Genomic DNA, 27,169 nt, shown 5'->3' with positions numbered 1-27,169 from the left:
TTCTTTAGACAGTTAAACAGATTAAGGCTGACAAAACAGGTCACTTGGATAGTGTGCTGTTTTGCCCTGTGTATAACCCAGGTTTGAACCCATTCCATGCCACATTGGAGGAAGCTTAGGTACTGCGGAATCTTCTCCCCCTTCTATCTCTCTGTCTCTGTCTTTATCTGAGATGGTTGGCCTGGAAGGGTGAAGACGGAATGGAGACAAAATAAGAAAGGAAAAAAAAAATAAAAGTCTTGTCAAAGTAGTAATGCTAAAATAATTTTAAAATTACCTTTTTTCCCCATGTCTTGGCAAAGAAAATAATTATATTTTAGGAAACAAGCCGAGTTATTTTATAAGTGAAATAGAATGTTGAATTTCATGGCTATTTTTCTGTTATAATCCTGTGCTTAAATTGCAGAATGGGTGTATTTTCTGCTCCAGGGTTATTGCTGGGGCTCAGTGCCAGCACTTACGAATCCCCTGCTCCTGGAGGACATTTTTTCCATTTTTATTGTATAAGACAGAGGGAAATTGAGAGAGGAGGGGGAGATAGAGGGAGAAAAAGAGACACCTGCATACCTGCTTCACCCTCACCCCCAGCAGGTGAGCTGGGGGCTAGAACTGGGATCCTTGCATGGGTCCTTGTGCTTCCTATTATGTGTGTTTAACCCAGTGCGCTACTGCTTGACCCACTCCTCATTTCTTGATATGAATGGTACATTTCTTATTTTTCATAAAATATCTGATTATGAAGTTTATCAGCTTTTATTGTCTCCAAGTTCATTAACATTTCTTTGTTTTCCATTGATTTCTGCTTTAATTTTTATTTCCTTTATTTACTTACTTTAATTTTACATACATACATACATACATATATATATATATATATATATATATATATTATTGGGTAGTGACAGCCAGTAATTGAGAGGTGAGGGAGAGAGACAGAGAAACACCTGCAGACCTGCTTCATCACTCACTAGCATCCCCCCTGCAGGTCAGAACCAGAAGCTTGAACCTGGGTGGGTCCCTGTGCATTGTAACATGTGCACTCAGCCAGGTATGCCACCACCCTGCCCCATTTACTTTGAGTTTTTGAAAAATACTTTTCCTACTTTCTTATAGAAGAAACTTGAGGTAATTAACTTGAGACTTTTCTTCCCTTTTGTAGGCCTTTTTTTTTGGGGGGGGGTAACCTGTCATTTAAAATTATATTACTTAGATCTTAACACTTTTATCATATTACAAGAGCTTCTGTTACTGATTTCTAGTTTGATTCTATTTTGGATGAGTATATCTCTGGTTACTTAAATCATGTTTTTTGAGACTTATTTTATGCTTCAGGAGGTGGTCATCAATCAGCCTTGCTCTTGCTCTAAAGTAGTTTAGTAATATTAAATCATTTAATATTTTATGTGTATGTCTGGATGCCTATTTTCTGAAGTAACAATTAAAAGAAGATGTGATTAAAGTAATAAATAGTGAAAGCATGGGTGGTTCTGGGTGATTAAATATTTAAGTTAGTGCCACGATGGTCCTTTGAATTATCAACTTCTTTTGGCAAAAGACACCTTCTCCATGTAAATACCTATCTTTCTTGCCTGTTTGCTTGCTTTCTTGCTTCCTTTCTTCCTTCTATTATTATTCTAAAGATATTTGACTATTATCTTATAATTGTGTTGTTATTTCATAATAACTCCTGTCTCAGTTCTGCATAATCACATGGTCAGATTACAAGTATATAAAATTTAAATTTTAAGTAATGCTTAGTGGCATTTTAATGTTATAATCACTTGTTATATACCAGCTTTATTAAAATAAGTCCTTTTCCTTCATTATGTTTTCACTAGCATTTGATAAGATTTAGCTTTGGTGTTTAGTTGGGCATTTGGATCTTTTATAAATGTTTTGTTTTTCCTCTAGCTCCAACCATTATATTAAGGAAATTTTGATTTACAGGATTATAAATCTTTACAGTTTCAGTTAACCTCTGACATTCTCCTTCACATTTATTGTAGAAACAACTCATCAAAATAGTTAAAAACTTATTGGAATATATTTCTTAAACTTTTTTTTCCCTTAGTTTAGTTCTTGAAAAATGTAACTTACTGTGAAAAACAAGAATCTAATAATTATTCTGGAGAATTGATCCTAGTTGTATCCCCCCCCCCCCCATAAGCCAGAGCTGAGCAGTACTCTGCTAAAAAAATACATTAAAAAAAAATCCTATCCTAAATTCACAATTGAAAATCAATCTTCTATCACTTTAGAATCACTTTATTTGTTATGAGTAAAATGAGATGCCTTTATCCCTTTCTATGGCATGACTACTGGTAGAGAGGTAATCCCTGTTTGGCAGTCACCACTGCCATTACTACCAGACTTAATGCTGACAGGATCACTGCCAACTCATAGGAAATGGATAAGAGGCAGAAAGAAATGAGGAGAGGACAGCTAAGAGAGAGTGCTTATAATCATTTGTAGTTTTTTTTTTTTTTTTGATTTAACTAAAGTCTACCCATTGAAGAACAAAAGTATATTCTCTTTCCTGTAAATATATATTTTTGGGTGCTAAATATTTCCTAATTTAAGAATCAGCTACGCTTCATTGTAACATCCTTTTGTTTCAAACTATGAAACCAGTATCTCCAGGTCTTCTGAGATCTCTAGTGTTTTTAGAAAATGGGAGGGAGGTAAAGCTGAAGTAGAAAAATTACTTTCTGTTTATTTTCGAAATGAGATAAATATGCAACAAGACCTTGCCTTCAAGGCTGGAGTAGAGAGAGCAGTTCACAGAATTCTTTTTGTTGTGCTGGGCTCTACACTTACATTGAAAGTCGGTGGTGTTTACATGTAAAACTAGTAATGTTCTTTTTAGTGGTGGTGGTGTTTGAGGGGGTTTGACATTTAAGAATTTAAAAATTTTGTCTTGCTCTTAGTTTGCTTTCAGTTTTCCAGTTTACTTCTGAAAATGTACTTTTGACTTTTTATTAGAACTGTTCTTTGCTACTGAATTTCTTACTACTTCATTAAAAAATTAAGACTGACTTAGTTTTACTCAAAAGTTATACTGAAGTAACCTAATGATTACATTCACTGATATTGAAGACATCTAATTTTAATTCATAGCCATTTGATGTTGCATGTTTTAAAAAAATTGACAGCGCAAGAAAGCAGGCTGTCAAAGCTGAGCACAGAATAACATATTCTAAGGGAAGCACTTAAAAGTGATGTGCCAGTGATTGGCAGTGATCGCCTACATTTATACATAGACGCTCAGCAACATTGATTTATTCTGTAGTTGAGGTGGCTTAACATTAAAGCAAACTATGGCTTGATTTCCTGGTTGCAGTTAGTTTGTGGTTAAAACCACTCATTGAAAAGGTTAGAATTGAAACCACTGCAGGGGATGAATCACAATAAATACCAGATTTCTGATGTCAACTTTTTTACCTCTTTTTTATTTTGTTGAAAATAATAGATTTTACAAAATGTGGATGACTCTTTGGGCATTGTATCTTCTCAAGTAGGTGGCAAGATTTTTGCATATGTGTGTTTCTTCATATTAGCATATTCTAATAGAATGTATATTTTCAAGTTCATCCTGTTTTAGCCCACAAAAATAAAAAAGGATGGATTTGGGAAAATTGGAGATGCAATATTTTTGTTAAATTGACCTAATTTTAGTACTGTGTTATGTGGCCATTACACTGCACCATTCATTTCATTTGGCAATAAAAAAAAATCTACAAACTTGGTTTTATAAGTGAAACTTACTTTTCCTTGTCCTTAGGACCTTACTACTCCCACATGGTGGCTAGACTCAAACCTGGGCCACAGGAGGCATGGCAGAGTGCATTCATTCATATGGTTGAGAAAATGCCCCCTCTCCCCTTCTCTTTCCCTCTCCTCCTCTCCACTCTTCACCCCCTCAACCCCTCTTCTCTCCTCTCTGTGTCATTCATTAGTAGCTAATTTGAGCTCAAGTTGGATATTCTTAGATAATTAGACTACATCATTTTGTTGGTAATTTTATTATTTTGAGTTTTTGTTGTTGACCATTAGGTCAACTTTTCAAAGAAATGCCGATAGATATTTGTGATTTGAAAGTGACTTATTAGATTATAAGATAATGAGGGTATAATTCCACACTGCTTCCACCACCAGAGTTCTCTGTCCCCACCCTCACTGGTGGTAACCACCAGAGTTCTCTCAAGGTCACAGATGTAGGTTGACTATATAAACAGATCTTTCTTTTTTCACATTCATATGTTTCACTCTCTAGATTCCATATATGTGGAATCATATTATAGTTGTCCTTCACTTCCTTACTGTCTCTTTAATTTTTGAAAATTAAATGTTTTTTATTGAGGGGGATTAATCATTTACAATGCATTAATTAACACATGGGTACAGTTTCATTATGTACCAGGACCCCAGAGTTCTCTGTGTCCCTTCCTCCTTCCCCAGAATCTTTTGCTTTGATGCAGTACACCATGTCCAGTCCATGTTTCACTTTGTGAACTCACTCCCTGTAGCCATACATGAAGTCCTGCTTATAAGTGAGGGCATTCGGCATTTGTCCTTTTCCTTTGGCTTATCTCACTTAACATGCTATCTTCAAGTTCTATCTAAGATGATTCAAAGGGGGTGACTTAATCATTTTTAACAGCTGAGTAGTATTCCATCACATATATGTACACCACAGTTTATTGTTGTTGTTGTTTTTGCCACTCATCTGTTAAATAACTGGGTTGTTTCAAGGTTCTGATTATTACAAATTGTGCTGCTATGAATGAACATAGGTCTATACATAGATCTCTTCTGATAGATGTTTTTTTTTTTTTTAATTTTATTTTATTTTTTCTACTCTGGGTAAATCCCGGGAGAGGAACTGCTAGATCATAGGGTATTTATTTCTAATGTTCTGAGAAATCTCTAGACTGTTTTCCACAATGGTTGGACTATTGTACACTCCCACCATCAGTGCAGAAGTCTCCCTTTTCCACCATATCCTCTGCAACATTTGTTAGTGTTTTTCTTTTTAAAAAAATTTTTATTTATAAAAAGGAAACATTGACAAAACCATAGGATAAGAGGGGTACAACTTCACACAATTCCCACCACAATTCCCACCACCAGGTTACAGTCTTTTCTAATGTATGTATAGTCTTTCTTTAACTGCTGAGTAGTACTCCACTGAGTATATGTGTTCTTTTTTTTAATATTTAAAAAATTTAAATTATATTTATTTATTCCCTTTTGTTGCCCTTGTTGTTTTATTGTTGTAGTTATTATTGTTGTCATTGTTGGATAGGACAGAGAAATGGAGAGTGCAGGGGAAGACAGAGAAGAGGAGAGAAAGACACCTGCAGACCTGCTTTACCACTTGTGAAGCAACTCCCCTGTCTGTGGGAAGCCAGGGGCTCGAACCGGGATCCTTATACCGGTCCTTGCATTTTGCACCACCTGCGCTTAACCCGCTGCACTACGCTACTGCCTCCCTATGTTGTCATCGTCTTTTTTTTTTTCTTGTATTTATAAGACTGAAATTAGTGATTTTTATTCCATTGTTAAAGTGGAGTAAAATTAAATTGTTAAAGGCTTCTCCCCCCAACTCTTAAGTATTTCTCATAAGGTAACACCCACTCACCCTCCCCATGAATAGTTTAAACTTTTAATCAGGAAAATGAGGAGGCCCACCAGAGAACCACAAGCGCCATTTGGGCAAAGACGATTGACCCCATGTAGTAGTCGCTGCCCATCTAGTCACCTCTAAGGCTTCATCTTCTCTTCCTTCCTAAATCACACCTATACCTATTACAACTTTCTGCTGTTGGACTATTTATATTTAAAATTATGGAAAACATCAAACTTTTCTGATATCGCAAAATAATTGTTTATGTTTTGTGATATTATCTTATTGGGGTAAGATTTCTTATCTCTTCATGATAGGTATCTGCAAATAGTGCTGTTTTAGATATTTGGAAATTTCTTCAAAATTGCATGCACATATTTACATTGAACCACTTGTTCCATCTTGGATCATCACATAGATACAAATGAGATGACTGTTGTTGAATAATTGGAAATGCACTACTTTTTAATTCAATTAAGTTTCATTTAAAGGTTAATGTAATAATTTATTTAAACAGTGGTTTTAGTTCCATCCTCATTGATAGAATGTAGTGTTTTGTTCCATAGTACTAGAAGTTAAGGAACATGCTGAGATAGTATTTCAGAGTAATTCATAAATATCTGGTTAATAGTCTCTTACAATGAGACATTTATCAGATTAAAAAATTGTAAGTTCCTTTTTGTTTGTTCACAGGAAACTTGTCCAGTTTAAGTCGTCTTGGTCTGAGATATAACAGACTGTCAGCCATACCCAGATCACTGGCAAAATGCAGTGCACTTGAAGAATTAAATTTAGAGAATAACAATATTTCTACTTTACCAGAGGTAAGAAGTAGATTAGAGTAAATCTTTACAATTGGATAAATAATTTTACTATTGAGATTGCTGAAATAGTATGTTATAGACACATAGCCACTACTAAGTTAAAATTCCAGAGAAAGAATATGCATGATTATAAGAACATCTTAAGTATTTTATGTTCAGAAGTGAGAAACCAAAGTGGAAAATCAGTGTGTGGGGCCAGGTGGTGTCACACCTTGTTAAGTGCACACATGACAGTGTGCAAGGTCCTGTGTTCAATCCCCTGGTCCCCACCTGCAGGGGGAAAGCCTAATAAGTGGTGAAACAGGACTGGAGGTGTCTCTCTGTCTCTCTCCCTCTCAGTCTCCCCCTTCTGTTGTTGAGGTGGTCTGGTGTCGGGCTGCACCGCGGAGAAGAGAGCGGACGTCCAGAGCAAAGGGGTACACAGATCTTTATTATAGGATGGGGGGGGAGGTTTGGTTCAGACCACGTAGAGCCAGCCAGCAATGGCCGACCACGGGGGGAGAGCAGGGAGGGAGACCTCAGAGAGGGAGAGCCGAGAGCCCAGAGAGAGAGAAGGGAGGGGTGAGGGGGCTTTTGCTAGCTGGATATTTGGGGGATATGTCATTCTGCCCTTTTCTCTCACAGATACAGAGTGGCTTATACGCCATCATTCCCGCTTTGCCATAAGCTTCGTGGGGTTTCCAAGACAAATAGATAACCATTTTCCTTCTAATAAATTGATAGCTTCTTTACCTCTTCTGCCTCTACTAACACCTAAACTTTTCTCTCGGGATCCCATTCCCTCTGCTCCTACAATCTTTACTGATGGCAAAAAAAGAGAGAGCTGCTGCCCTTATATATTACCCAGACAAACAATCTCCTAAACCTCTCTTTACTGAGCTTCCTGATAATTCCCCTCAATACAAAAAACTTTATGCTGTTTTTCTTGCACTAAAAGCTGTACCAAAATCCTTCAACCTTTTTTCTGACAGTGTGTATACTGTTAACTTACTTCCATGGCTTGCTCGTTCGTATGTAAAAATTGATGACAACCCACTTTCCCCTCTCTTGATTCAAATCGCCTCTATGCTCTGTTCTCAAACCCAACCACTGTATATTCAACACCTTCGCTCCCACAGCCCTCTTCCTGGTTCCCTGTCCAAAGAAAATGCCGCAGTTGACCGCCTTGCCTCCACAGAAACTTTCCCAGTCTCTGTCTCTGATCCTGCTAATTTTCACTCTCTAACCCATGTTAATCTTAAAGGCCTTCAAGCTCGATTCCCTGATGTTCCTGTATCACAGTTAAAACATATCCTCGCTACATGCTCTTCTTGTACAAGTCTCATAAAGACACCTGCTATCCAGACCCTTGGGGTTAACCCCCGAGGTTTAAAAGCTAATACTATTTGACAAATTGATGTCACCCACATACCAAACTTTGACAAACAAAAATATGTGTTTGTCTCAATTGATACCTTTTCTAAATTTATGTGGGCTACAGCTCAGACAAGAAAAAGCGCTAAAAAGCTTATAAGCCATATGCTCTCTTGTTTTGCCGTTATAGAGGTCCCATTATTTTTAAAAACAGACAATACACCTATGTTTACAAGTAAACAATTTAAAGATTTTTGTTCCCTCTGGAATATTACTCATACCACGGACATTCCCTACAATCCACAGAGACAAGACATTGTCGAGAGGGCCCATCAAACTCTAAAGGCTCAACTAAATAAAGATAAAAAAAAAACATATCCCCCAAATATCCAGCTAGCAAAAGCCCCCTCACCCCTCCCTTCTCTCTCTCTGGGCTCTCGGCTCTCCCTCTCTGAGGTCTCCCTCCCTGCTCTCCCCCCGTGGTCGGCCATTGCTGGCTGGCTCCACGTGGTCTGAACCAAACCTCCCCCCCCATCCTATAATAAAGATCTGTGTACCCCTTTGCTCTGGACGTCCGCTCTCTTCTCCGCAGTGCAGCCCGACACCAGACCACCTCAACAACACCCTTCCCGCTCAGTTTCTCTCTGACTCTATTCAATAATAAATAAATAAATAAATATTAAAAAAGAAAACTAGTTCTAAAAAAAATCAATGTGTTACATTCCCTTTAACGTGTAAATCTTTCTCATGTCATTTTGGGAATTGACAATAAAAGTTACTAAGGAATAGCAGTAAGACTGGTTTCAACTGCCCTACCCAGTTCAGTTATTAAAAAAATGTTATAAGATGACAAATGAAAATAATGATTACATATAATACACTATTTCAAAATTAATACTAGCTATAGTATTATTGTGACCCAAATAATTCATCTCACTTACATAGTAATTAAGGCCTATTTAATACATATGAATCACCAACCAAACTCTTGTCACCTTATTTTTGAGTTTTCTGTTGGAAAATATTTTTACTTATTTCACTTAGAGGTCATCTAAGCAAGATGTAGTACTCTTTTTATAAAAATGTCTTAGTGTTTTTTTTTTTTTCAATCTTGTCTTTTCCTCTTCAATACATACCCAACACTTTTTATGTCTTTTATTAGTTATTTAAGCATAATATCTTACTGTCATACTCTAACAACTAAAAATGAAATTACAGACATGTGGATGATTGAACTTTCAAAGGTTTTGTTCTAAAAAGATCTTATATAAGTAACTATAATTAGACTGTGCTGGCTGTCACTGGTGTGTGTTAAGAATAGATGAATGAGTTAAATTAGTTAAGTTAGATGTTTATTTTACATTTATGTTTTGATTTATGAAGAGCAAGTGGGCTAGGAAGTTAGGATTTATAGTAATTAGATGTTGTTGGGTTCTTTGGGGATGTGATATATGAGATTAAGTAAAATTGAGACTTCTACAGAGTTCAGTATAATTGAGACTAATTTACAAAGTGGGAATTATGCGTGTATATAGATATTTATATGTGTAATCTTCAGTGAATGGAATTTTCTTTTTCTTCAGAGCTAGGGTCTGGCACACATGTAGTTTCCATAGGTCTTGGGACAAATATTTTTGTTTTCATTCAGATAAAATGATAAAGGGAAAGATAACACAGGTCCAGAACTTCTCCCCATGCCCTGCAACTTTTATCTGATACCAGAGCTCAAGCCTGGGTCATGCACATGGCAAGACATGCCCTGCCCAGTGAGCAGTCTGTGTGGCCCAGTAGTAGAGAGAAATTAATAATCATTGTGGACCTCCTGTGATATAGTGTGCTCATTACTCTCATAGCATTTGGTGAATAAAGATTGGAATATTCTAAGTCAGGACGTTGGTCAGTGAGTTATAAAGAGGACAGTTCTCTGCAGTCTGGCTCTGGAAGAAAGAAGAAGGCATGTGCATGTATGTTCTTAAACCGGCCCATTTCATTTCTAATGGCTCAGCTCTGAGGAAAGCCTTGTCCAGATGTGAAGAAGCATTAAGTCTTATTTTAAAGTAGTTACTGTGCTTTGGAAGCAGAATATTCTTAAAACAAGTATGTAATTATCTGCATTTATAATAAGCACAGTATGTATAACAATAAAACCCATTAAATAATTTGTTTAGGCAAGAAAATTCAGAAAAGTAGTTGGTACTGATACAGGTGGCAGAATTAATCTGTTCTCTTCCATATGAAGATTACCTGAAAATGTACTAGTTCCCCCTCTTTATCAATTTATTGGCTGTTAATGGCTTATAGTACAGAAATTATATACCCATGTGTATATATTAATATAATTTCTCATATATAATTTCTCATTTCCCTGTAATAGGTGTCTGCAAAACAGACACCTATATAATTTAATTATATATATAATTTCTCATTTCCCTGTAATAGGTGTCTGCAAAACAGTCTCTCACCTTCAGCTTCTTTTGCTACCATCATGCATCAGCACCCCTCTGGCTGCCTTTTCTCCCCCAGCCCTTATTCCCCATAGTTTTTGTTTGTTTGTTTGTTTGTTTGTTTTTGCTTCAGTGCAGTGCACCAAACCCAGTCCAGGTTTTGCTTTATATTTTCACTTTTCATCCTTGTTTCTTAAGTAATTCCTTTGAGGGAGATCATCTGGTATTCATCCTTCTTTTTACTTACCTCACTTACCTTGATTCCTTCAAGTTCCACCCACAGTGAGGTGAAGGAGATGAGTTCATATTTAACAAAAATGGATTATTTTTAATGTAGATATATAGACACAAGTGAAGGAACTTAGTAAATTTAAACACATGGTGAATGAGTTATATCTTCACTGTAATTCTACTGGTTATTGGAGTATTCTAATCAAATAAAGCTAAAGTTACTTTTGGCCAAGTTTGTTACTTTTTAAATATTTTTCTGGGACTAAAATGAGGGGTTTATTTGTCCTTAATTCATCCAAGGTCACAAAACTGATAAGCAAAAGATCTAAAATAGTACTCTATGTGAGTCCTGACTTTATGACAATGATAAATAACCCCAAATCTTAAAAATATGTAACCTAATTTGACAGATAAATAACTAAGGGAGTTATGAGATATATACAATGGAATACAAGCTGTAAGAAATGAAATTTTCTCTTTTACTACATCTTGGATGGGATTTGAAGGAATCTTACTAAGTGATTGCAGGAAGACAATACCAGGTGATTTCATTGATAGGTGGAACGTAAGCAGAAAGGGAAAACACAGGGTTAAACTTAAATTAACTATGATCTAGTGCAGCAGATTACAAAGACTCTAAAGTGAGGAGGCTGGGGTGGGGCTCGTGGGGATTTGAGTGGAGAGCATTTTCCTGTGGTGAATGAAGCTGGTTAGAGAACAAGTAGGTGGAGGGTGCAGTGTACTGACACCTGTCTTGGAGAGATGTGAAGCTATGCACCTGTGACAAGTCTTGAGAATAGCATTTCCCCTTTTCAAATATCTTCAGATATTTGACATAAATTATAATAAATTATATAAATAAATTTGACATATAAATAAATTATAAATAACATTGTTATTTAAAAGTGTCAATTAAGTAAAAGTCAGCAGTAGTAAGAATAAAATCGTCTCCTAATTTGAGCTGTTGTAAGTTGTGCTGCTGTGAACACAGGTGTACATAGATCTCTTTGGTGATAAAAAAAAAATACACACATGCACACGTTTTTGCCATGAGACTAAAACTCACTTGTTTTCTGTAAAGTAAGATGTGGACATTTTCCTGAATTAACTGTCATGGAAAATGTTCTGCCCACCACTCTTACTCTACTCTTCCTTTTATCTGTGTATACGATAGACAAATGTTAGAAAAAAATGGCTTTTTAATGTGCAGTGAAAACTCATTTAATTTCATTCCATTATTAATCCTTTATTTAGCTACTTCTTTCCTTCAGTTGACTCTGTAGATTAACTGACAGCTCAGGTACTGAGCCTTTAGTTTCCTTATGGTGGACAAATGAAATAAAAAATTATTAGCCACCCTTACCCCTAACCACTTCTGTTGCTTATTTTTAGCCTGGTTTTAAATTTACTTCAATCTTGATTTTTTTTTGTACTTCTGAATATTTAAATTTTTTTATCTTCAAGTTTGAATTTGTCCTCTGCCCTCTTTCTGCTTTCCCAGTTATTCCAGTACTATCATTTTCTTTGAATTTAAGTAGAGAAGGGATTTATACTTGAGGCACATGCTTGTCTTTATAATTATTCACTACAACTTAGGAACCTTAATCATTATTATTTTACAAATAAATTAAGGTTCAAAAACGTGGCAAAAGTTATAGCTATTAAAATAAATAGGATTCAAAACTTATATAGCATTCAAATTTTGTAGCCTCTGCTAATACTTCTCAAACATTAATGAGCATGCAAATCACTTGGGAATATTGTTGCACTTCATATTATGTTTCTGTGGGAACAAAAGCCAAAAGAAAAAACTTAGGAGGGAAATGAATTTCCTTCTTATTATAAAATCTGGAACTTTGATTACATTGGCTCTGTAAAGTCACTGTTGCAAGGCAAAACTAGCTTCAGCTGGAGCTGAATAGATACACTGTACCTTTTTAGATGAGACATCACATAGCATTTGAGGCATTTGTGTTTGTCAGTGCTGCTCTGTAGAGAATAATTGTTAACATTCTTGCTATATATGTCCTTTTTTTTTTTTTTTTAAAGAGTCTTTTGTCAAGTCTTGTGAAACTGAATAGTTTGACCTTGGCTAGAAATTGCTTCCAGTTGTATCCAGTAGGTGGTCCATCTCAGTTTTCCACAATCTATTCCCTCAACATGGAACACAATCGAATCAATAAAATACCATTTGGAATTTTCTCTAGAGCAAAAGTATTAAGCAAACTCAATATGAAGGTAAGCTTCTGCTTATATTGTGAGCCTTCTGCTAATATTTGTGTCTTCTTGATCACTGTAGAGAACAAATACTTGTTTCTTGCTGATGGGGCATAAAAATGGAAGTAAGGATACTTAAGCACAATTTGTATTAGATAACAAAAGTTTTGGGACAATGCTTATCCTTAGTAATTTGTCCTGAAAAGGTAATCTCTGGTGGCCATAAAATTATATAGTTATAGGGATTTAAAAAAATATATTTATTTCCTTTTGTTGCCCTTGTTGTTTTATTGTTATAGTTATTATTGTTATTGTTAATGATGTCTCCATTGTTGGATAAGACAGAGAGATATGGAGACAAGAGGGAAAGACAGAAGGGGAGAGAAAAATAGACACCTGCAGACCTGCTTCACCGCCTATGAAGTGATTCCCCTGCAGGTGGGGAGCCGGGGGGATCGAACTGGGATCCTTAAGCCAGTCCTTGTGTTTTGCGCCATGTGCGCTTAACCTGACTCCAGGGATCATTTTTTAAAAGGGATTTTTTTGTTTAATTGACACCATCAGTTTATTAAGTAGAAAAAGACAATGGTAAGATTCTCTTTCTACATATGGTTTTTATAGTTAATTTTTACTTTGTGGATGGGTATGCACACAAATATCCAGTATTTCAAATATTCATTATTCCAAAACATGTTTACTTTGGAATATAGAAATTATTTATTATTTTTAGTATCTTTTTGCTTATCTGTATACTTTACAGTGGTTGAATATTACATTACTGTGAGACAACTATTTCTTGCAATGGGGGGGGGGGTAAAATTAAACTTGATGAGTGATTTAATTTGTAGTGAACAAGTTGTAGGCCATGATGTGATAACTTTATTCCTGGCTAATGCAGGAGTCTGTATCCAGGAAACCTAAACTACCTGCAGCTATAATGGCTTTTTCTGGTGTATCTTGCTATATTCTTTGTCTTTGATGTGCCATTTCATTTATCTGGTTAAAGAATCAAACATAACTGTGGTTCTTTAAGCTGCAGATTAATTCTATAATTTCTTGAGTATTTACTTGTAATATATCTTTTTTAATGGTTCTTTGGAAGTATTTAAGTAAATTCAAGACAACTTTATAATCTTAAGTATTCAGTATATATTTAATAAACTATATGAGACTTAGGAGAGGCAAGGTATTATTCCTGATAGCTCAGTTTATAATAGGTTTAGAGCATGAAATTTGAGGTTTTGATTAGTTTGTGAAGTTGTACATTTTTATGAATACAGTATTATAAAATGCTATCTTGGGAAGCCTGCTCTTTTCAGTGACTGTATAGAACATTATTTTAAATTTTCTTCATAATCATGACAAATATTTAATAAAACTTGATTTTTGAAAGAAACCAAACTCATACCTCATACTTTCCCTTCATATAAATAAGTGTAGCAGTAGTAAAACTTTTATTGTTTGTGTTTTATCATACTATAGCTGTCAATACTTTGGATATAACTATTACAAGAGGAAAACTTGCTTCTCCAATAATCTATATTAACAAAGATGTGTTTCATAAGTGAATAGAAAGAGGGGGGAAATGTTAGTGAATTATTGCCATATATTTCACTTTTTTCTGTATATAGCTACATGTCATTTTAAGCAAATTCAGGATCACACTTTTTATCATCTTTTTATGTCTTGATTCACTTTTAAAGCATATCATAAAAACTTAAAGTAAAATTGTGGGCATAATTAGTATGATAATAAATGAATGTGCTATCTTACTATGGCTTTTTCTTCCCTGATTTTATTGTTCAGTATTTCTAGAATGGCTGAGCTTATCCTGTTTCCTATGGGTTCCATTGGATACTTTTTTTTTTCCTCATTGTACTCCTCTGTCTTTGATTATCCACATTTTATTCAACAAATTTCTGTAAATTTTTGTGGAAAAGGAGATAAGTATTATCTTTATCTGTAGGACTCTGCAGTCTCAAATGTCAGGGGCCAGGAGGTGCACACCTGGTTAAGTGCACACATTGCAGTTCTCAAGGACCTAGGTTTAAGCCCCTGGTGTCCCACCTGCAAGGGGAAAGCTTCAGGAGTGGTGAAGCAGGGCTGCAGGTGTTTGTCTCTTTCCTTTTCTATCTCCCCTTCTCCCTTCAATTTTTCTCTGGCCCTATCCAATAATAAGTAAAATAATATAAAAATAAAAAAATGAAATCTCAAGTGTGAGTTTTTTCATTACTGTAGATAATCACATAAAGAACAAATTTCTGGTGTAGTCTCCAAATAACCTAATTACTTTTTGAAAAACTCTGGAGGCTTAGAGTTTTGTTGTTTCTTTTTTCTTTCTGTATTTGAGTTTTTTTTTTAAGTAATGTTTTCTCCTTAGTTAAGAATTCTTTTCCATGGAGAAGTACATATGGAACTTTGTGTATTTCTAGCCTGGATATTTATTTGTGTTTATTTTGTCTCTGCCAGGACAATCAGTTGACATCACTTCCATTGGACTTTGGAACTTGGACTAGTATGGTAGAATTGAATTTAGCCACCAATCAGCTCACAAAGATCCCTGAGGATGTGTCTGGCCTGGTTTCTCTTGAGGTAAGTATTATTTATTAAAGTGTTAAGTTCTTTAGGCTTTTTTTGCAGTTAACCAGTTTCTAGTTAAAACAGCTTGGTAAGGTTTGTACAATTAGAAATGTTAGTGCTGGGAGTCGGGCAGTAGTGCAGCAGGTTAAGGGCACATGGGGCAAAGACAAGGAACGGCAAGGATCCCTGTTCAGTCCTCTGGCTCCCCACCTGCAGGGGAGTCGCTTCACAGGCGGTGAAGTAGGTCTGCAGGTGTCTTATCTTTCGCTCACCTCTCTGTCTTCCCCTCCTCTCTCCATATCTCTCTGTCCTATCCAACAACAACATCAATAACAACAACAATAATAACTACAACAATAAAACAACAAGGGCAACAAAAGGGAAAATAAATAAATGTAAAAAAATTTAAAAAATAGAAATGTTAGTGCCTTTTCTTTTTTTCTTTTTGCTGGTGTGGGTGGTCATTGCCAGTGCTTCACTGCTCTAGGCTTAAGTTTTTTAGATAGAAAGAAAGAGCAAGAACTTTATATAAATCCATCTAGTGCTCGCTTCACTATTCCTATATGCAGTATTATCTTTTTGTTCTTTCTCCTTTAGTCTCCAGATTATAACTTCTTTGAAAATAGTGACTATTATCCTCATCCTATTCTTGTATCTCTTCAAATTACAATTTGTTTTTATATTATGTTATAAATCACAACCTTTGTGGATTGATGTAGGCAGTTTAAAAACCAGCTATTACCTTCCTAAGTGTGTATGGCTTACAAGAGGTTTTTGAATAAATAAGTGACTTTCTGTTGGGCAATTACTAATAGCTATTTTGTATCAAGATACTACTAACCTTAAGAATTTCAGTGCAAATGAGTAATTTCCCATTTTTCTAATTTATCTAATTCTTTTCCCATTGCTTTGTTTTTGCTTAATCAAATATAGTATTTTATTTCTAATATTTATGGCTTTTTAGAATTTTTTTATGTTTTATGATTGATTATCACACTTAATATTTATTGTTAAGAAGGTTGGCGTTGCTTTGTAAGTTTTAAACTACACAATAGTAATTTATAATCACCATTGCCTAACACAATATCAACAATATCTTTCTAGGTTCTAATATTATCAAACAATCTTTTAAAGAAGCTTCCCCATGGTCTTGGGAACCTTAGGAAGTTAAGAGAATTGGATCTAGAGGAAAACAAATTGGAGTCCTTGCCAAATGAAATTGCATATCTTAAGGATTTACAGGTAAAACATGATACTGATTAATCTATACTCACATGATAAATGTATAGGGATGCATTCCAAATTGCATATTTTTTTAAATAATCTAGTTTTCATGCCAGATAGATTTTTCTCCTATTACAGCTCTAGGTATGAATTTTATGTTCATATAACCTTATTTGCTTTTCATCCTAGCAAGCGATCCTTTTTAAAAGAACAGTATAACCTCAATACATTTTCCCTCTTGACTTATTTATTTAATAAATATATTATGTAAAATTTTACATCATTTGCAGGGCAAATGTATGTGTAAATTGTCTTTTATTTTTGTTAATCTTTTAGAAATTAGTCCTGACAAACAACCAGTTGACCACTCTTCCCAGAGGCATTGGTCACCTTACCAATCTCACACATCTTGGCCTTGGAGAGAACCTACTTACTCATCTCCCTGAGGAAATTGGTATGAACTCTTTAGACACTTGAGTCTTTATTAATAATTTTTCTCTTATGGATTCAAATACTGTTATTTATACACATGGCAGATTACTTGTTTTGTCGACTGAGATTACATCAAGCTCAATTTGTTTTGTTTTTTAATAGTGCACCAGAAGTTGGCTGGGATTTGGGTTAGGTTTCCTCATTGGCTATTTGTATTATATTGCATTTGAGAATCTTTTTAACAAACTTACAATTCTAGTAGATTTAACCTTGGTTTTAAATGAACAGCAATGTCTTAGACTAAAAGAATACTTCCTTATGAGGTCTTGAGATTTTACCTTTGATTTTCCAAGTATTTTCATATCCATTATTTAAATTAATCAGCACCCACCTTGGATTTTTAGTGAAGGCTGTAACCTCAGTTTACAAAATGGTTCTATATTAGGCCTTTATGTGGGTAATTGTACATATTGTGGTCTCCTATACCATGCTCTCTTGAGGCACTTGTAAAGTGATTAAGATTGGTTTGGGCGGAGAGTAGATAGCGTAATGGTTTTGCAGACAGACTCATGCCTGAGGCTCCAGAGTCCCAGGTTCAGTCCCCCACATAAGCCAGAGCTGAACAGTGCTCTGGTTAATATATATATATATATATGATTGGTTTGGGCATTAAACAGATAATTCAAAATCTAACTCTGCCACTTACTGACTTAATGGCTTTGGATAAGGAACATAAACTCATTAAATAAGCTTCTTATCTGTAAAATCAGAATGATATAATAATTTCTCATAGGTTAACTCTGAATACTAAATAAAATATTTCATATGAGTAGAGATACTACCTGGTAGTTATTATTTTGATTGGTCTTCTATATGTTACTATTATCTTACAAATTCAGAGGTTTAAAAATTGGAGATACCCCAGGCAATTCGCACATTTATTTAGGGTGTGTTTTTGTTCAAATGGCATCATATAATTACTAGAAACATTACCTAGAAAGTATGAGTTTCCTCAGACAATCTAAAGAAAAAAAAAAATTAAATAATTACATAACTTGATTTTTGTCTTTCAACTATGTGAAAACCCTCAGTGAAAATTTTTTAACCATATAGCAAAATCTTTCCATATGAGGAATTTATTAGTGAGAGTATAGCAGTCTATACTAAAACCTTGATTATATCTGACTGTAGAGTAAACTTACTTCTGAATTTTCAAAACTATATAAATGCTACACTGTCCCAAACAGAATCTCCAGAGAAATAATGTGTGCATTGAAGAAATAATAATAACAACTCTTCATAAAGGAAGAAATTCTGACTTGACTGGTGTGAGGTATGGCCTGCACATCAGTAGTGTTTTGTCATTGTTTTTTTTTTTTTCCTATATCTCTCCAAATTATTTGAATAGGTGGGAAAATTTGAGATCCACAGTTGCAGAGTTTTGAAACCAATAGGAAAGGGTGATGGAAAATATGTATTCAGTTTGTATAAGCCTATAATAGTATAATAATAGTTGAGCCTTAAAAATAAAAGATATTTTCAAATTCATAACTGATTCTATTTTTTTTTTACAGGTACACTGGAGAACTTAGAAGAACTATATTTGAATGACAACCCCAACCTTCACAGCCTTCCCTTTGAGTTGGCTCTTTGCAGCAAGCTTTCAATCATGAGTATTGAGAACTGTCCACTCAGTCACCTGCCACCTCAGATTGTTGCTGGGGGCCCTTCTTTCATCATTCAGTTCCTAAAGATGCAGGGTCCGTATCGTGCCATGGTCTGATAGAAGACTGCTGGTCCCACACACTGTTAAAATGTCTCATATCTATATCTGTATCTATTTATGTAGATATTGATATATTTGGCAGGTTTATAAAGACTGCATTGTGTGTTTATTCTAATAGAGGAATCATAGCCATTTAGACTTTTTTTTAAAATTCTGTACAAAAGGCTTATATAAGTTTTCTTTGCTGAACTTGATGGATGAATTTTTTGTTGTTGTTGTGTAATATTATATGCCAGTTTGCTTAAACATTTGCCAACAAATTATGAAGTTACTACATTTAAGGGATGATGTAGTATAGTTAAACTAGATAAACTTTCTCTTAGCAAAAATAATGGGCAAATAAATAATTTTGTTGCAACTTTTCATATACATTGTACCCTTTCCAATTGCCAGATCTTTATAGTATTATACACCCTGAAAGTAGAATTTTTCTTTAATTTATTTTGAAATTTGAGATTTAAATTTTGTATATTGTTTACAGTCAGAGTAAATCACTGGATTTTTTTTTTTTGATTTGCTCTGTTTTAATCAGTTAAATGTAGAGTTTATATCCTCTGCTAACAAATTCAATTCAGCTGGTTTAAGTGTTAAAAAGATATTTGCTTGTTGAAGCAACTGGGAAAGTGATAGTAAAAAATTCTAAAATTTCTTAAATTGTATTTCTCTGATCAGTTGTGAAGCAGAATATCTGAAATGAGTCTTTGGATTGTGAGGAGGATATTGAGACCTTTTTTTAGTACAAATATCTTTTCTCAAGTGTAGGGTGACAGAAAGTTATAGTGTAAATGAATTTTCATTCCTTAAAGTTGCAGATCCATAAAGACAATAAAAATCACATAAACACACACATTCTATATATGTATATACAATGCTATATAGATATGTATTTATTATATCATAAACTACAATAGGTAACTTTAAGGATTTCTCCTTATCCTTGTACAATGAAATGAATGTTTTTCTTTGAACACTGCAATATATGTATGTTTCAAGGTTATTTAACAGTGTACTATGGTTTTATATCTTGACTTGCCTTGTACATCTTTCAATTATGAGATATTTGTGTCTAAGCACAATATCTTCACACTGTGCTATATTGCTGCTGAACTAAATGCACTTTTCCCCACAACTGGGGCACTGGCTTCAAACAATTCAGTTCAGTACCATCAGTTTTAATCTCATCTTTTCTTTCTTGGTAGTTGCTAATAGTTATGGAGAAGAGGCACATTGCATAGAAACCATTGATAGATCAGTGGAAATTCTGTAAAATGTGCATGTGCTATTTTATATATTTTCTTTTGCTTTACTGCTTTTAAGGCTAGCAGTATTGTAAATGTGTGCCCCTTTTACTCTTGTAGTGTCAATCTAAGTTGATTTAACTATTGAAGAGACTCACAAAGGAAATTCTAGATCTCATCCTAAAAAATAATTTCCAATATAATGATTACCTGTTATATATAATTATGTATCACTGTCTTCTTTTTTTCTTCACGTAGATGGTCATTGCATTTTAAATAAAACCATCTTTTAATTAAGCCTATACTAGTAAGATAGAAATTTGGGATGCTGTTTTGCATTTCCTGACACACAAATTCAGGACCAAGTTTGAGGTCAAACCCATATGTATAATTGGTAATTTTTAAAGGAACAACTAAGAAATTGATGGCAGGTGAAGATATAAAACCCTAGGATGCTTAAATGTGCTGTAAAACTATTGTAGATGTCACTGGATTTTACCTAGTAATATCCTTTTTTTTTTTTTCATCTACTGTGGCTTTTCAGTTAAAATTTTGTTTATAAAAGAAATTTGTTTATCATAGCTCTATCTAGGGCTTGCGTGTATGTGTGTTTTTTTTTAAATCTCATATCTAAGTAAGTTTATATATTAAGATGATGAAACTTGAACTTTAAAGGCAGCAACCTCATATCTTGTAAGAAAAAAAGATAAGTATTGCTTCTTAAACTAAAGTATGATTTTAAGTATGGTTTTAAAAAATATCTTGGTTCCTTCACTTAAGCTAGTCTGTAACAGAAGTGCAAAATGATAGCAATTCTATGTGTAGCAGTGCTCTTCTATACAGTGTAACAATATATAACAATATCTTGGAGCTAAAAACTTTTTATGGAGCATTAAACCAGTGGTTACTGCCTTGTAAAAGTCCATACATTCCTTACTTCTATCAAGTAAATAGAATGAACTCTAATTGGATATCTTTGTTAAGATATTCAATATCTAGCTAGTAACTAAGGATAGTGTTGTTATGGTAGCCCAACAGTCAATCACTAGACCTGCCTTTGGCCGATTAAGATATATTGGCAGCATGTTACTCAGTTGCACCACAGCCCTTTCAGATTAAGGTGTTTGATTACTCTTGCATAAAACGAACTAAATTAATTATTTGTAATGAAGGAGGTCCCCTCTCTACCACATCTGAAGATCATATACCAAATGTCTTAGCTCAGACTTTTTCTTTATTCATTTGATTAGATTGGCCTTTAAAAGCCAACATGAAAAACTGTAAAATGAATGACAATCTTTGGTTGATTATCATATCTCTAAGAATTTGAATATGTAAGAGTTGTAACATTGATTTGATATCAAAGAATATTTTTAATGTTTGCTAAGGAAGTAATATGAGACTATTTTATTAGAATGGGTAACTACTTTATTGAGTTGATTACCTTCCAGATAACAACAATAATTCTATAATTGTGTGTGTGTGCGCGCACACACACACAATACATTAAGTCATCTCTGCAGCCCAATTTTATTTATTTTTTATTTTTTTAAATTTTTTATTTAAGAAAGGAGACATTAACAAAACCATAGGGTAGGAACTCCACACAATTCCCACCACCCAATCTCCATATCCCATCCCCTCCCCAATATCTTTCCCATTCTCTATCCCTCTGGGAGTATGGACCCAGGGTCATTGTGGGTTGCAGAAGGTGGAAGATCGCTTCTGTAATTGCTTCCCTGCTGAACATGGACGTTGACTGGTTGGTCCATACTCCCAGTCTGCCTCTCTCTTTCCCTAGTAGGGTGGGTCTCTGGGGAAGTGGAGCTCCAGGATACATTGGTGGGGTCTTCAGGTCTACATCCTGATGGCATCTGGAACCTGGTGACTGAAAAGAGAGTTAACATACAAAGCCAAACAAATTGTAGAGCAATCATGGACCTAAAGGTTGGAATAGTGGAGAGGAAGTGTTGAGGGGTACTCACTGCAAACTCTAGTGTACTTCTGCTTTCAGGTATATATTTTGCACTAGTTTATGGATACATGTGAACATAAGCTCTCACAGAAACTGGTGTATATCTAGGTTCTGGGACTTTGTTAGAAGGTGAACCACCTGGGATGGAATTAGAGAATACTATGAAAGGAAAGGTCTCACCTGAGTAATGAAGCTGAAGGGTTGTCATTCCACACCGGAAGTCTCTGGACACAGTCTGAGCTGAAGCATGTTGAGGTGGCAATCGTTGTGTTGATTAGGTTGCGATCGGCAGATTGCAATATTATTTGATATGAATTGAGAGAGGCATGCCAGAGAGTGGGCCCTACCCTAAGGTTCCAGGACTGGGGGAAGAAATATAGGCTCTATAGTGGAAATGTGAGGTTCCTGCTATCTTAGGGTTCAAAAAGACAATGGATAGTTATTGTTATCATCACATTATTTGGTAATTGGGTTAACTTTGAAAAGTTCCTTTGTTAGGGTTTGCTATATAATACCCAGTATCTTGTATCTAGCTGTGCCACTGGTTGCTTCTGATCTACTTGGTCTAGGCTTTTGAGAGAGTCCGCATATCAAAGATACAGCCTATATATTAAAAAGACTCAGTCTGTGTTTTAAAAACTTCGAGACATACAATCAATTTCCCCCCTCATATTAATTAATGATTTATATGACTCCACTTTATGCAGCCCAATTTTAAAGCATACAGGTATATAATAAGAAAATGCAAGTGCGAGACCCCTCCCCCCCCCCCATACAGGCTCCATCCCTTTCCTTACCCTCCTTCTCCAGAGCAGAGTTCTTTGCTTTTTTTGGTCCAATACACCTAACCCAGTCCAAGTTTCAAGTGGTGTTTTTCTCTTTGCCCTTTCTCATGTAACACAATTCCTTCAAGTTCCATCCAAGATGAGGCAAAGGAGATTACTCCATTTTTAACAGCTGAGTAATATTCCATTGTATGTGTATATACACCACAACTTTCATAGCCACTCATCAGTTTTGGGGTTGCTTCTAAGTTCGCCTATTATGAATTGTGCTGCTATGAACATAGGCATATGTAAATGTCTTTGGATAGGTATTTTCTTCCTTTAGGTAAATCACTAGGAGAGAAATAGCTGGTTCATAGGGTAGATTCATTTCTTGTTTTCTGAGAAATCTCCAGATTTTCCCACAAAGTTGGAAGAATTTAGACATCAGAAATGTGGAAAAGTTCTCTTACACTCACATCCTCATCAACATTTATTGTTTCTGTCCTTTTTAATGTATAACATTCTCACAGTATAAAGTGACATCTCAAAAAAATAATTTTTTTTTACCCCCAACACAGCCCTGTTCCAGCGCTTGGACCAGCTAGTCATCTCATACTTTACGAAACTGACAAGTACCCTTCTTTCCATTGAGAAGCAACAGCTATAATTGACTGAGATGCTACTGGAATTTGAAGACTTGACTTTTTCTTTATATTCTTTCTCTTAAAAATAATGACTTGCCCGTCTTTGGGAAGCTGTGTACCAAAGAACCCGTGTAAAAGCCCCTCTTTCCTCCTGCAGAGCTGATGTTGTACTGCTGCATACCCCAGCTACTCTGATTTTGTGAAGCTGTGTATAAAGACTCTACCTCCTTGTGGCATATTGCAGGCAAGACTGCTACTTCTGGCAGTGTGAAGTAAGCTGTGGTTTGTTTTTTTGGGCACAAAATAAACACATTGCAGCGGGAGGTTGGCAGGCTGAATATAAAGGCTCTTTTTCCAGAGGTTTTTTGAGGCATGACCTCAGATACTCAGTTGACAGAGTCCTGGAAGCATCGTTTTAATGTCTTCCACTGTGTCACTCTGATAGACAAGGCTTGGAAAGCAGTATCTTCTAAGACCATGAATTCTGCCCAGAGGAAACTGGCCAGAAGCTGCAACTTCGAGGATCTGTGAGGGCTTTGAGACTGAACTTAACCCAAGGGTGGAGGACATTGTAATCTCTGGGCAAGTTCATGGCCTGGAGGTCAGTGATGAAAATATTGATGAGTTACTGGAGGAGCAGAGAGAAAAGCTCAGAGCTGAGGAGTTGCAAGAACTTTGCAGGGTGCCCCGACAAACAGTGGCTGAGAAGCTTGATGTAAGGAAGGAAGGAAGCCCCTACTACTAAAATAAACATGCTCTGGATAGGTTAAATGAGGAAGGTTTCTTGAAAAGAATGATCTGACAAAGCTCTAGTAAACTGAAATGTGGACTTGTTTAATGATCAAGCAATGTCTCACTTTAGAAATAACTTGAAATAAAGATGGGAGCAAGTTTCTCTAGATGGGTTTCTAGTGAAATGTCCTACATTAAGTCTCCACTGGATTCCAGTGATGTTAGGAGAGAAATGAAAGAACCCTTGTTCCAGTGTCTAATATTTTATTGGGAGGGGACTACCCATCCAAGCAGTAACTTCTCTACCTAGCTACCATACCATTAGGTCATCAACTTTTTTTTTCTTTTTTTTTTTTTAATTTTTATTTATTTATTCCCTTTTGTTGCCCTTGTTGTTTTATTGTAGTTATTATTGTTGTTGTCGTTGTTGGATAGGACAGAGAGAAATGGAGAGAGGAAGGGAAGACAGACAGGAGGAGAGAAAGACACCTGCAGACCTGCTTCACCGCCTGTGAAGCGACTCCCCTGCAGGTGGGGTGCCGGGGTTTGAACCAGGATCCTTATGCCAGTCCTTGTGCTTTGCGCCACCTGCACTTAACCCGCTGCACTACAGCCCGACTCCCTAGGTCATCAACTTCTTTCTGAACAGGTAAAATGAAGTTACATTTTATCTAATTTTTTAAAAAATTATGTCTAGTAAGGATTTGTATAGAAAAGCAACCCTATCAATTTACAAATTGTCATGTAAAATGTGGAATTTCAAGTTCAGAAACATGATTTCAACTTTCATTACTCTTTATGGGAAAAAACCATTTGGTACTCGTTCTTTCTGCCACACGTGTCTTCTGGGAGCAGTTAACACCTGAGCTGCCTCTGTATATCTTCAGGAAGATCTATGCACATAATAGATGTGTACGTGACTGTTCTTTAACAGATGACAGTAAGGTGCCTTGCTCTAACAAAGTTAGTGTTTTAAGTCAGATTTCTGGCAAATAGAATCTTGAACATTTTTTCCTATATACTTACTAGTGGAATAGATGGTTTAGTTGGAGATGTAATCTTTTTGAAAATTACCAGACGTTCATCTTAACAATCATGATAAAAATTGAATGATAGGGGCTGGGTGATGGCACACATAGTAGGAAGCACAAAGACCCGGGTTTGAGCTTCCAGTCCCTCACCCTGCAAGGCAGGTCTGTAGGTGTCGTATATTCCTCTCTATCTTCCCCTCTCTCAGTTTCTCTGTGCTAGCCAATAAGATGGGAAAAAAGTTACCACCAAGAGCAGTGTATTTGTAGTGTCAGCACTAAGCCCAATCAGTAACCCTGGAGGCAAAACAAACAAACCTGAATGATACTTAAATGATATTACAAGCATTTTATATGTCATGTTTATGAAAAATGACCTCAGAAAATCTAATTAGGGCCTATTAGTACTTTATGAGACTATTATTTAGGTTTCATATTATCTAACTTGTCTTTTACCATTACTAGGGTTATTCATATGGAGAATTTAACCTATTGATCTGATCATGCTTATTAAATAGTATTCTCTAATTAATCTTTCCTCTTTTTGATAGGACAGAGATATTGAGAAGTAAGGGGGATAGAGAGGAAGAAGACAGACAACTGCAGTCCTGCTTCATTTTTTGCATATTTTTTATTAGTGACTTAGTAATGTTTTATAAAGTTATAAGACAACGGGAATATTTTCCACACCATTCCCACTACCAGAATTCTGTGTTCCCATCCCCTTCAGCAAAAACTGCAGCAGTTCTCCCAAGGTCAGATATGGGTTGACCCTATCTGTCTATCATCTATCTATCTTTTATTGCCCATTTTTATTCACTTCTATGACCCTGTCTTCATTTCCTAAGTCATGCTATTACTACATAATGGAATGTATTTGTAAAATTTTCATTGAGTCTCATAATAAAAATTTTTAAAGAAAATTTTATTATCTTTATTCATTGGATAGAGACAGCCAGAAATCAAGAGCAAAGGGGTAGTAGGGAGACAAACACCTGCAGTCCTGCTTCATCTTGCAAAGCTTTCCCCCTGCAGATGGGGACCAGGAGCTTGAACTCAGGTCCCTGATGACTGTAATGTGAGCACTTAACTAGGTTCACCACTACTTGGCCCCAGTCTTACAGAAATTTCTAGTGCTACATATACCTGAAGCTGGACATGAAATCAACCTTTGCACTGGACCACAAGAATGTGGAATTCATCCTGACACCTCTGGCAGAAGACCTCACCAATCTGCCCTGGGACCCCACCTCTCCAGAGCCCTACCCCACCAGAGAAAGACAAAAAAGAGGCTGGGGGTATGGGCTGACCTGCCAACATCCCTGTCCAGTGGAGAAGCAGTGACAGATGCCAGAACCCCCACCTTCTGCACTCCATAAAGAATTTTAATAGGTACTCAAGACGGGGAGGAATTTTAAGGGAAGATGACCAGAGGGCTATGAACTCCAGTTCCATCAAGACCTGGACAGAGAGAAGGAAAAAAAGAAAGGACATTCAGAAGTATTAACAGGTTTAGATGTGACTTAGAAAGGAAGAGAAGGTAGTCCAGGAGGTGGTGCAGTAAATAAAGCATCAGACTGTCAAGCATAAGGTCCTGAGTTCAATCCCTGGCAGCACATGTACCAGAGTGATGTCTTGCTCTTTCTCTCTCTCCTATCTTTCTCTTGAATAAAATCTTTAAAAAAAAAAACAAAACAAAAGGAAGAGAAGCATGGTGCAAAGTGCAAGGACCGGCGTAAGGATCCCGGTTCAAGACCCCAGTTCCCCACCTGCAGGGGGTTTGCTTCACAGGAGGTCTTCCCCCTCCTCTCTCCATTTATGTCCTATCCAATAACGACATCAACAATAATAGCTACAACAACAATAAAAACAAGAGCAACGAAAAGGAAATAAATATTAAAAAAAAAAAAGGAAGAGAAGGCAGGACCATAAAGAAGAAAGGACAAATATATAGATAAAGTTACAGAAATAAGTCAACCCATATCTGTGACTTTGGGAGACCTACTGTAGTTTCCAATGAAGGGCATGAGAACGCAGAACTCTGGTGGTGGGAATGGTGTGGAATTAG

At 35.8% G+C, this 27,169-nt stretch overlaps 1 protein-coding gene and 1 long non-coding RNA gene across 5 annotated transcripts in view; both read left to right on the top strand.

The window, feature by feature from the left end:
• Positions 1-20,542, top strand: part of SHOC2 (SHOC2 leucine rich repeat scaffold protein) — a 64,952-nt gene extending 44,410 nt beyond the window's left edge. For all 4 annotated transcript variants that reach the window (XM_060171341.1, XM_060171338.1, XM_060171340.1 and 1 more), the window contains 6 exons: positions 6,320-6,450; positions 12,528-12,716; positions 15,165-15,287; positions 16,380-16,517; positions 16,836-16,953; positions 18,506-20,542. In XM_060171341.1, the coding sequence (XP_060027324.1) occupies positions 6,320-6,450; positions 12,528-12,716; positions 15,165-15,287; positions 16,380-16,517; positions 16,836-16,953; positions 18,506-18,714 (908 nt within the window). In that variant the 3' untranslated portion in view covers positions 18,715-20,542. The remainder of the gene's footprint in view (positions 1-6,319; positions 6,451-12,527; positions 12,717-15,164; positions 15,288-16,379; positions 16,518-16,835; positions 16,954-18,505) is intronic.
• A 2,690-nt stretch (positions 20,543-23,232) lies between these two features.
• Positions 23,233-24,750, top strand: LOC132532751 (uncharacterized). The gene is made up of 2 exons (XR_009544669.1): positions 23,233-24,398; positions 24,700-24,750. It is a non-coding gene; the product is annotated as an uncharacterized LOC132532751 (long non-coding RNA).
• The last annotated feature ends 2,419 nt before the right edge of the window (positions 24,751-27,169 follow it).

This window comes from Erinaceus europaeus, chromosome 14 (genome assembly GCF_950295315.1).
Source record: "Erinaceus europaeus chromosome 14, mEriEur2.1, whole genome shotgun sequence".
In the NCBI taxonomy this organism is placed as follows: Eukaryota; Metazoa; Chordata; class Mammalia; order Eulipotyphla; family Erinaceidae; genus Erinaceus; species Erinaceus europaeus.
This window is presented reverse-complemented; position numbering and strand designations above follow the sequence as displayed.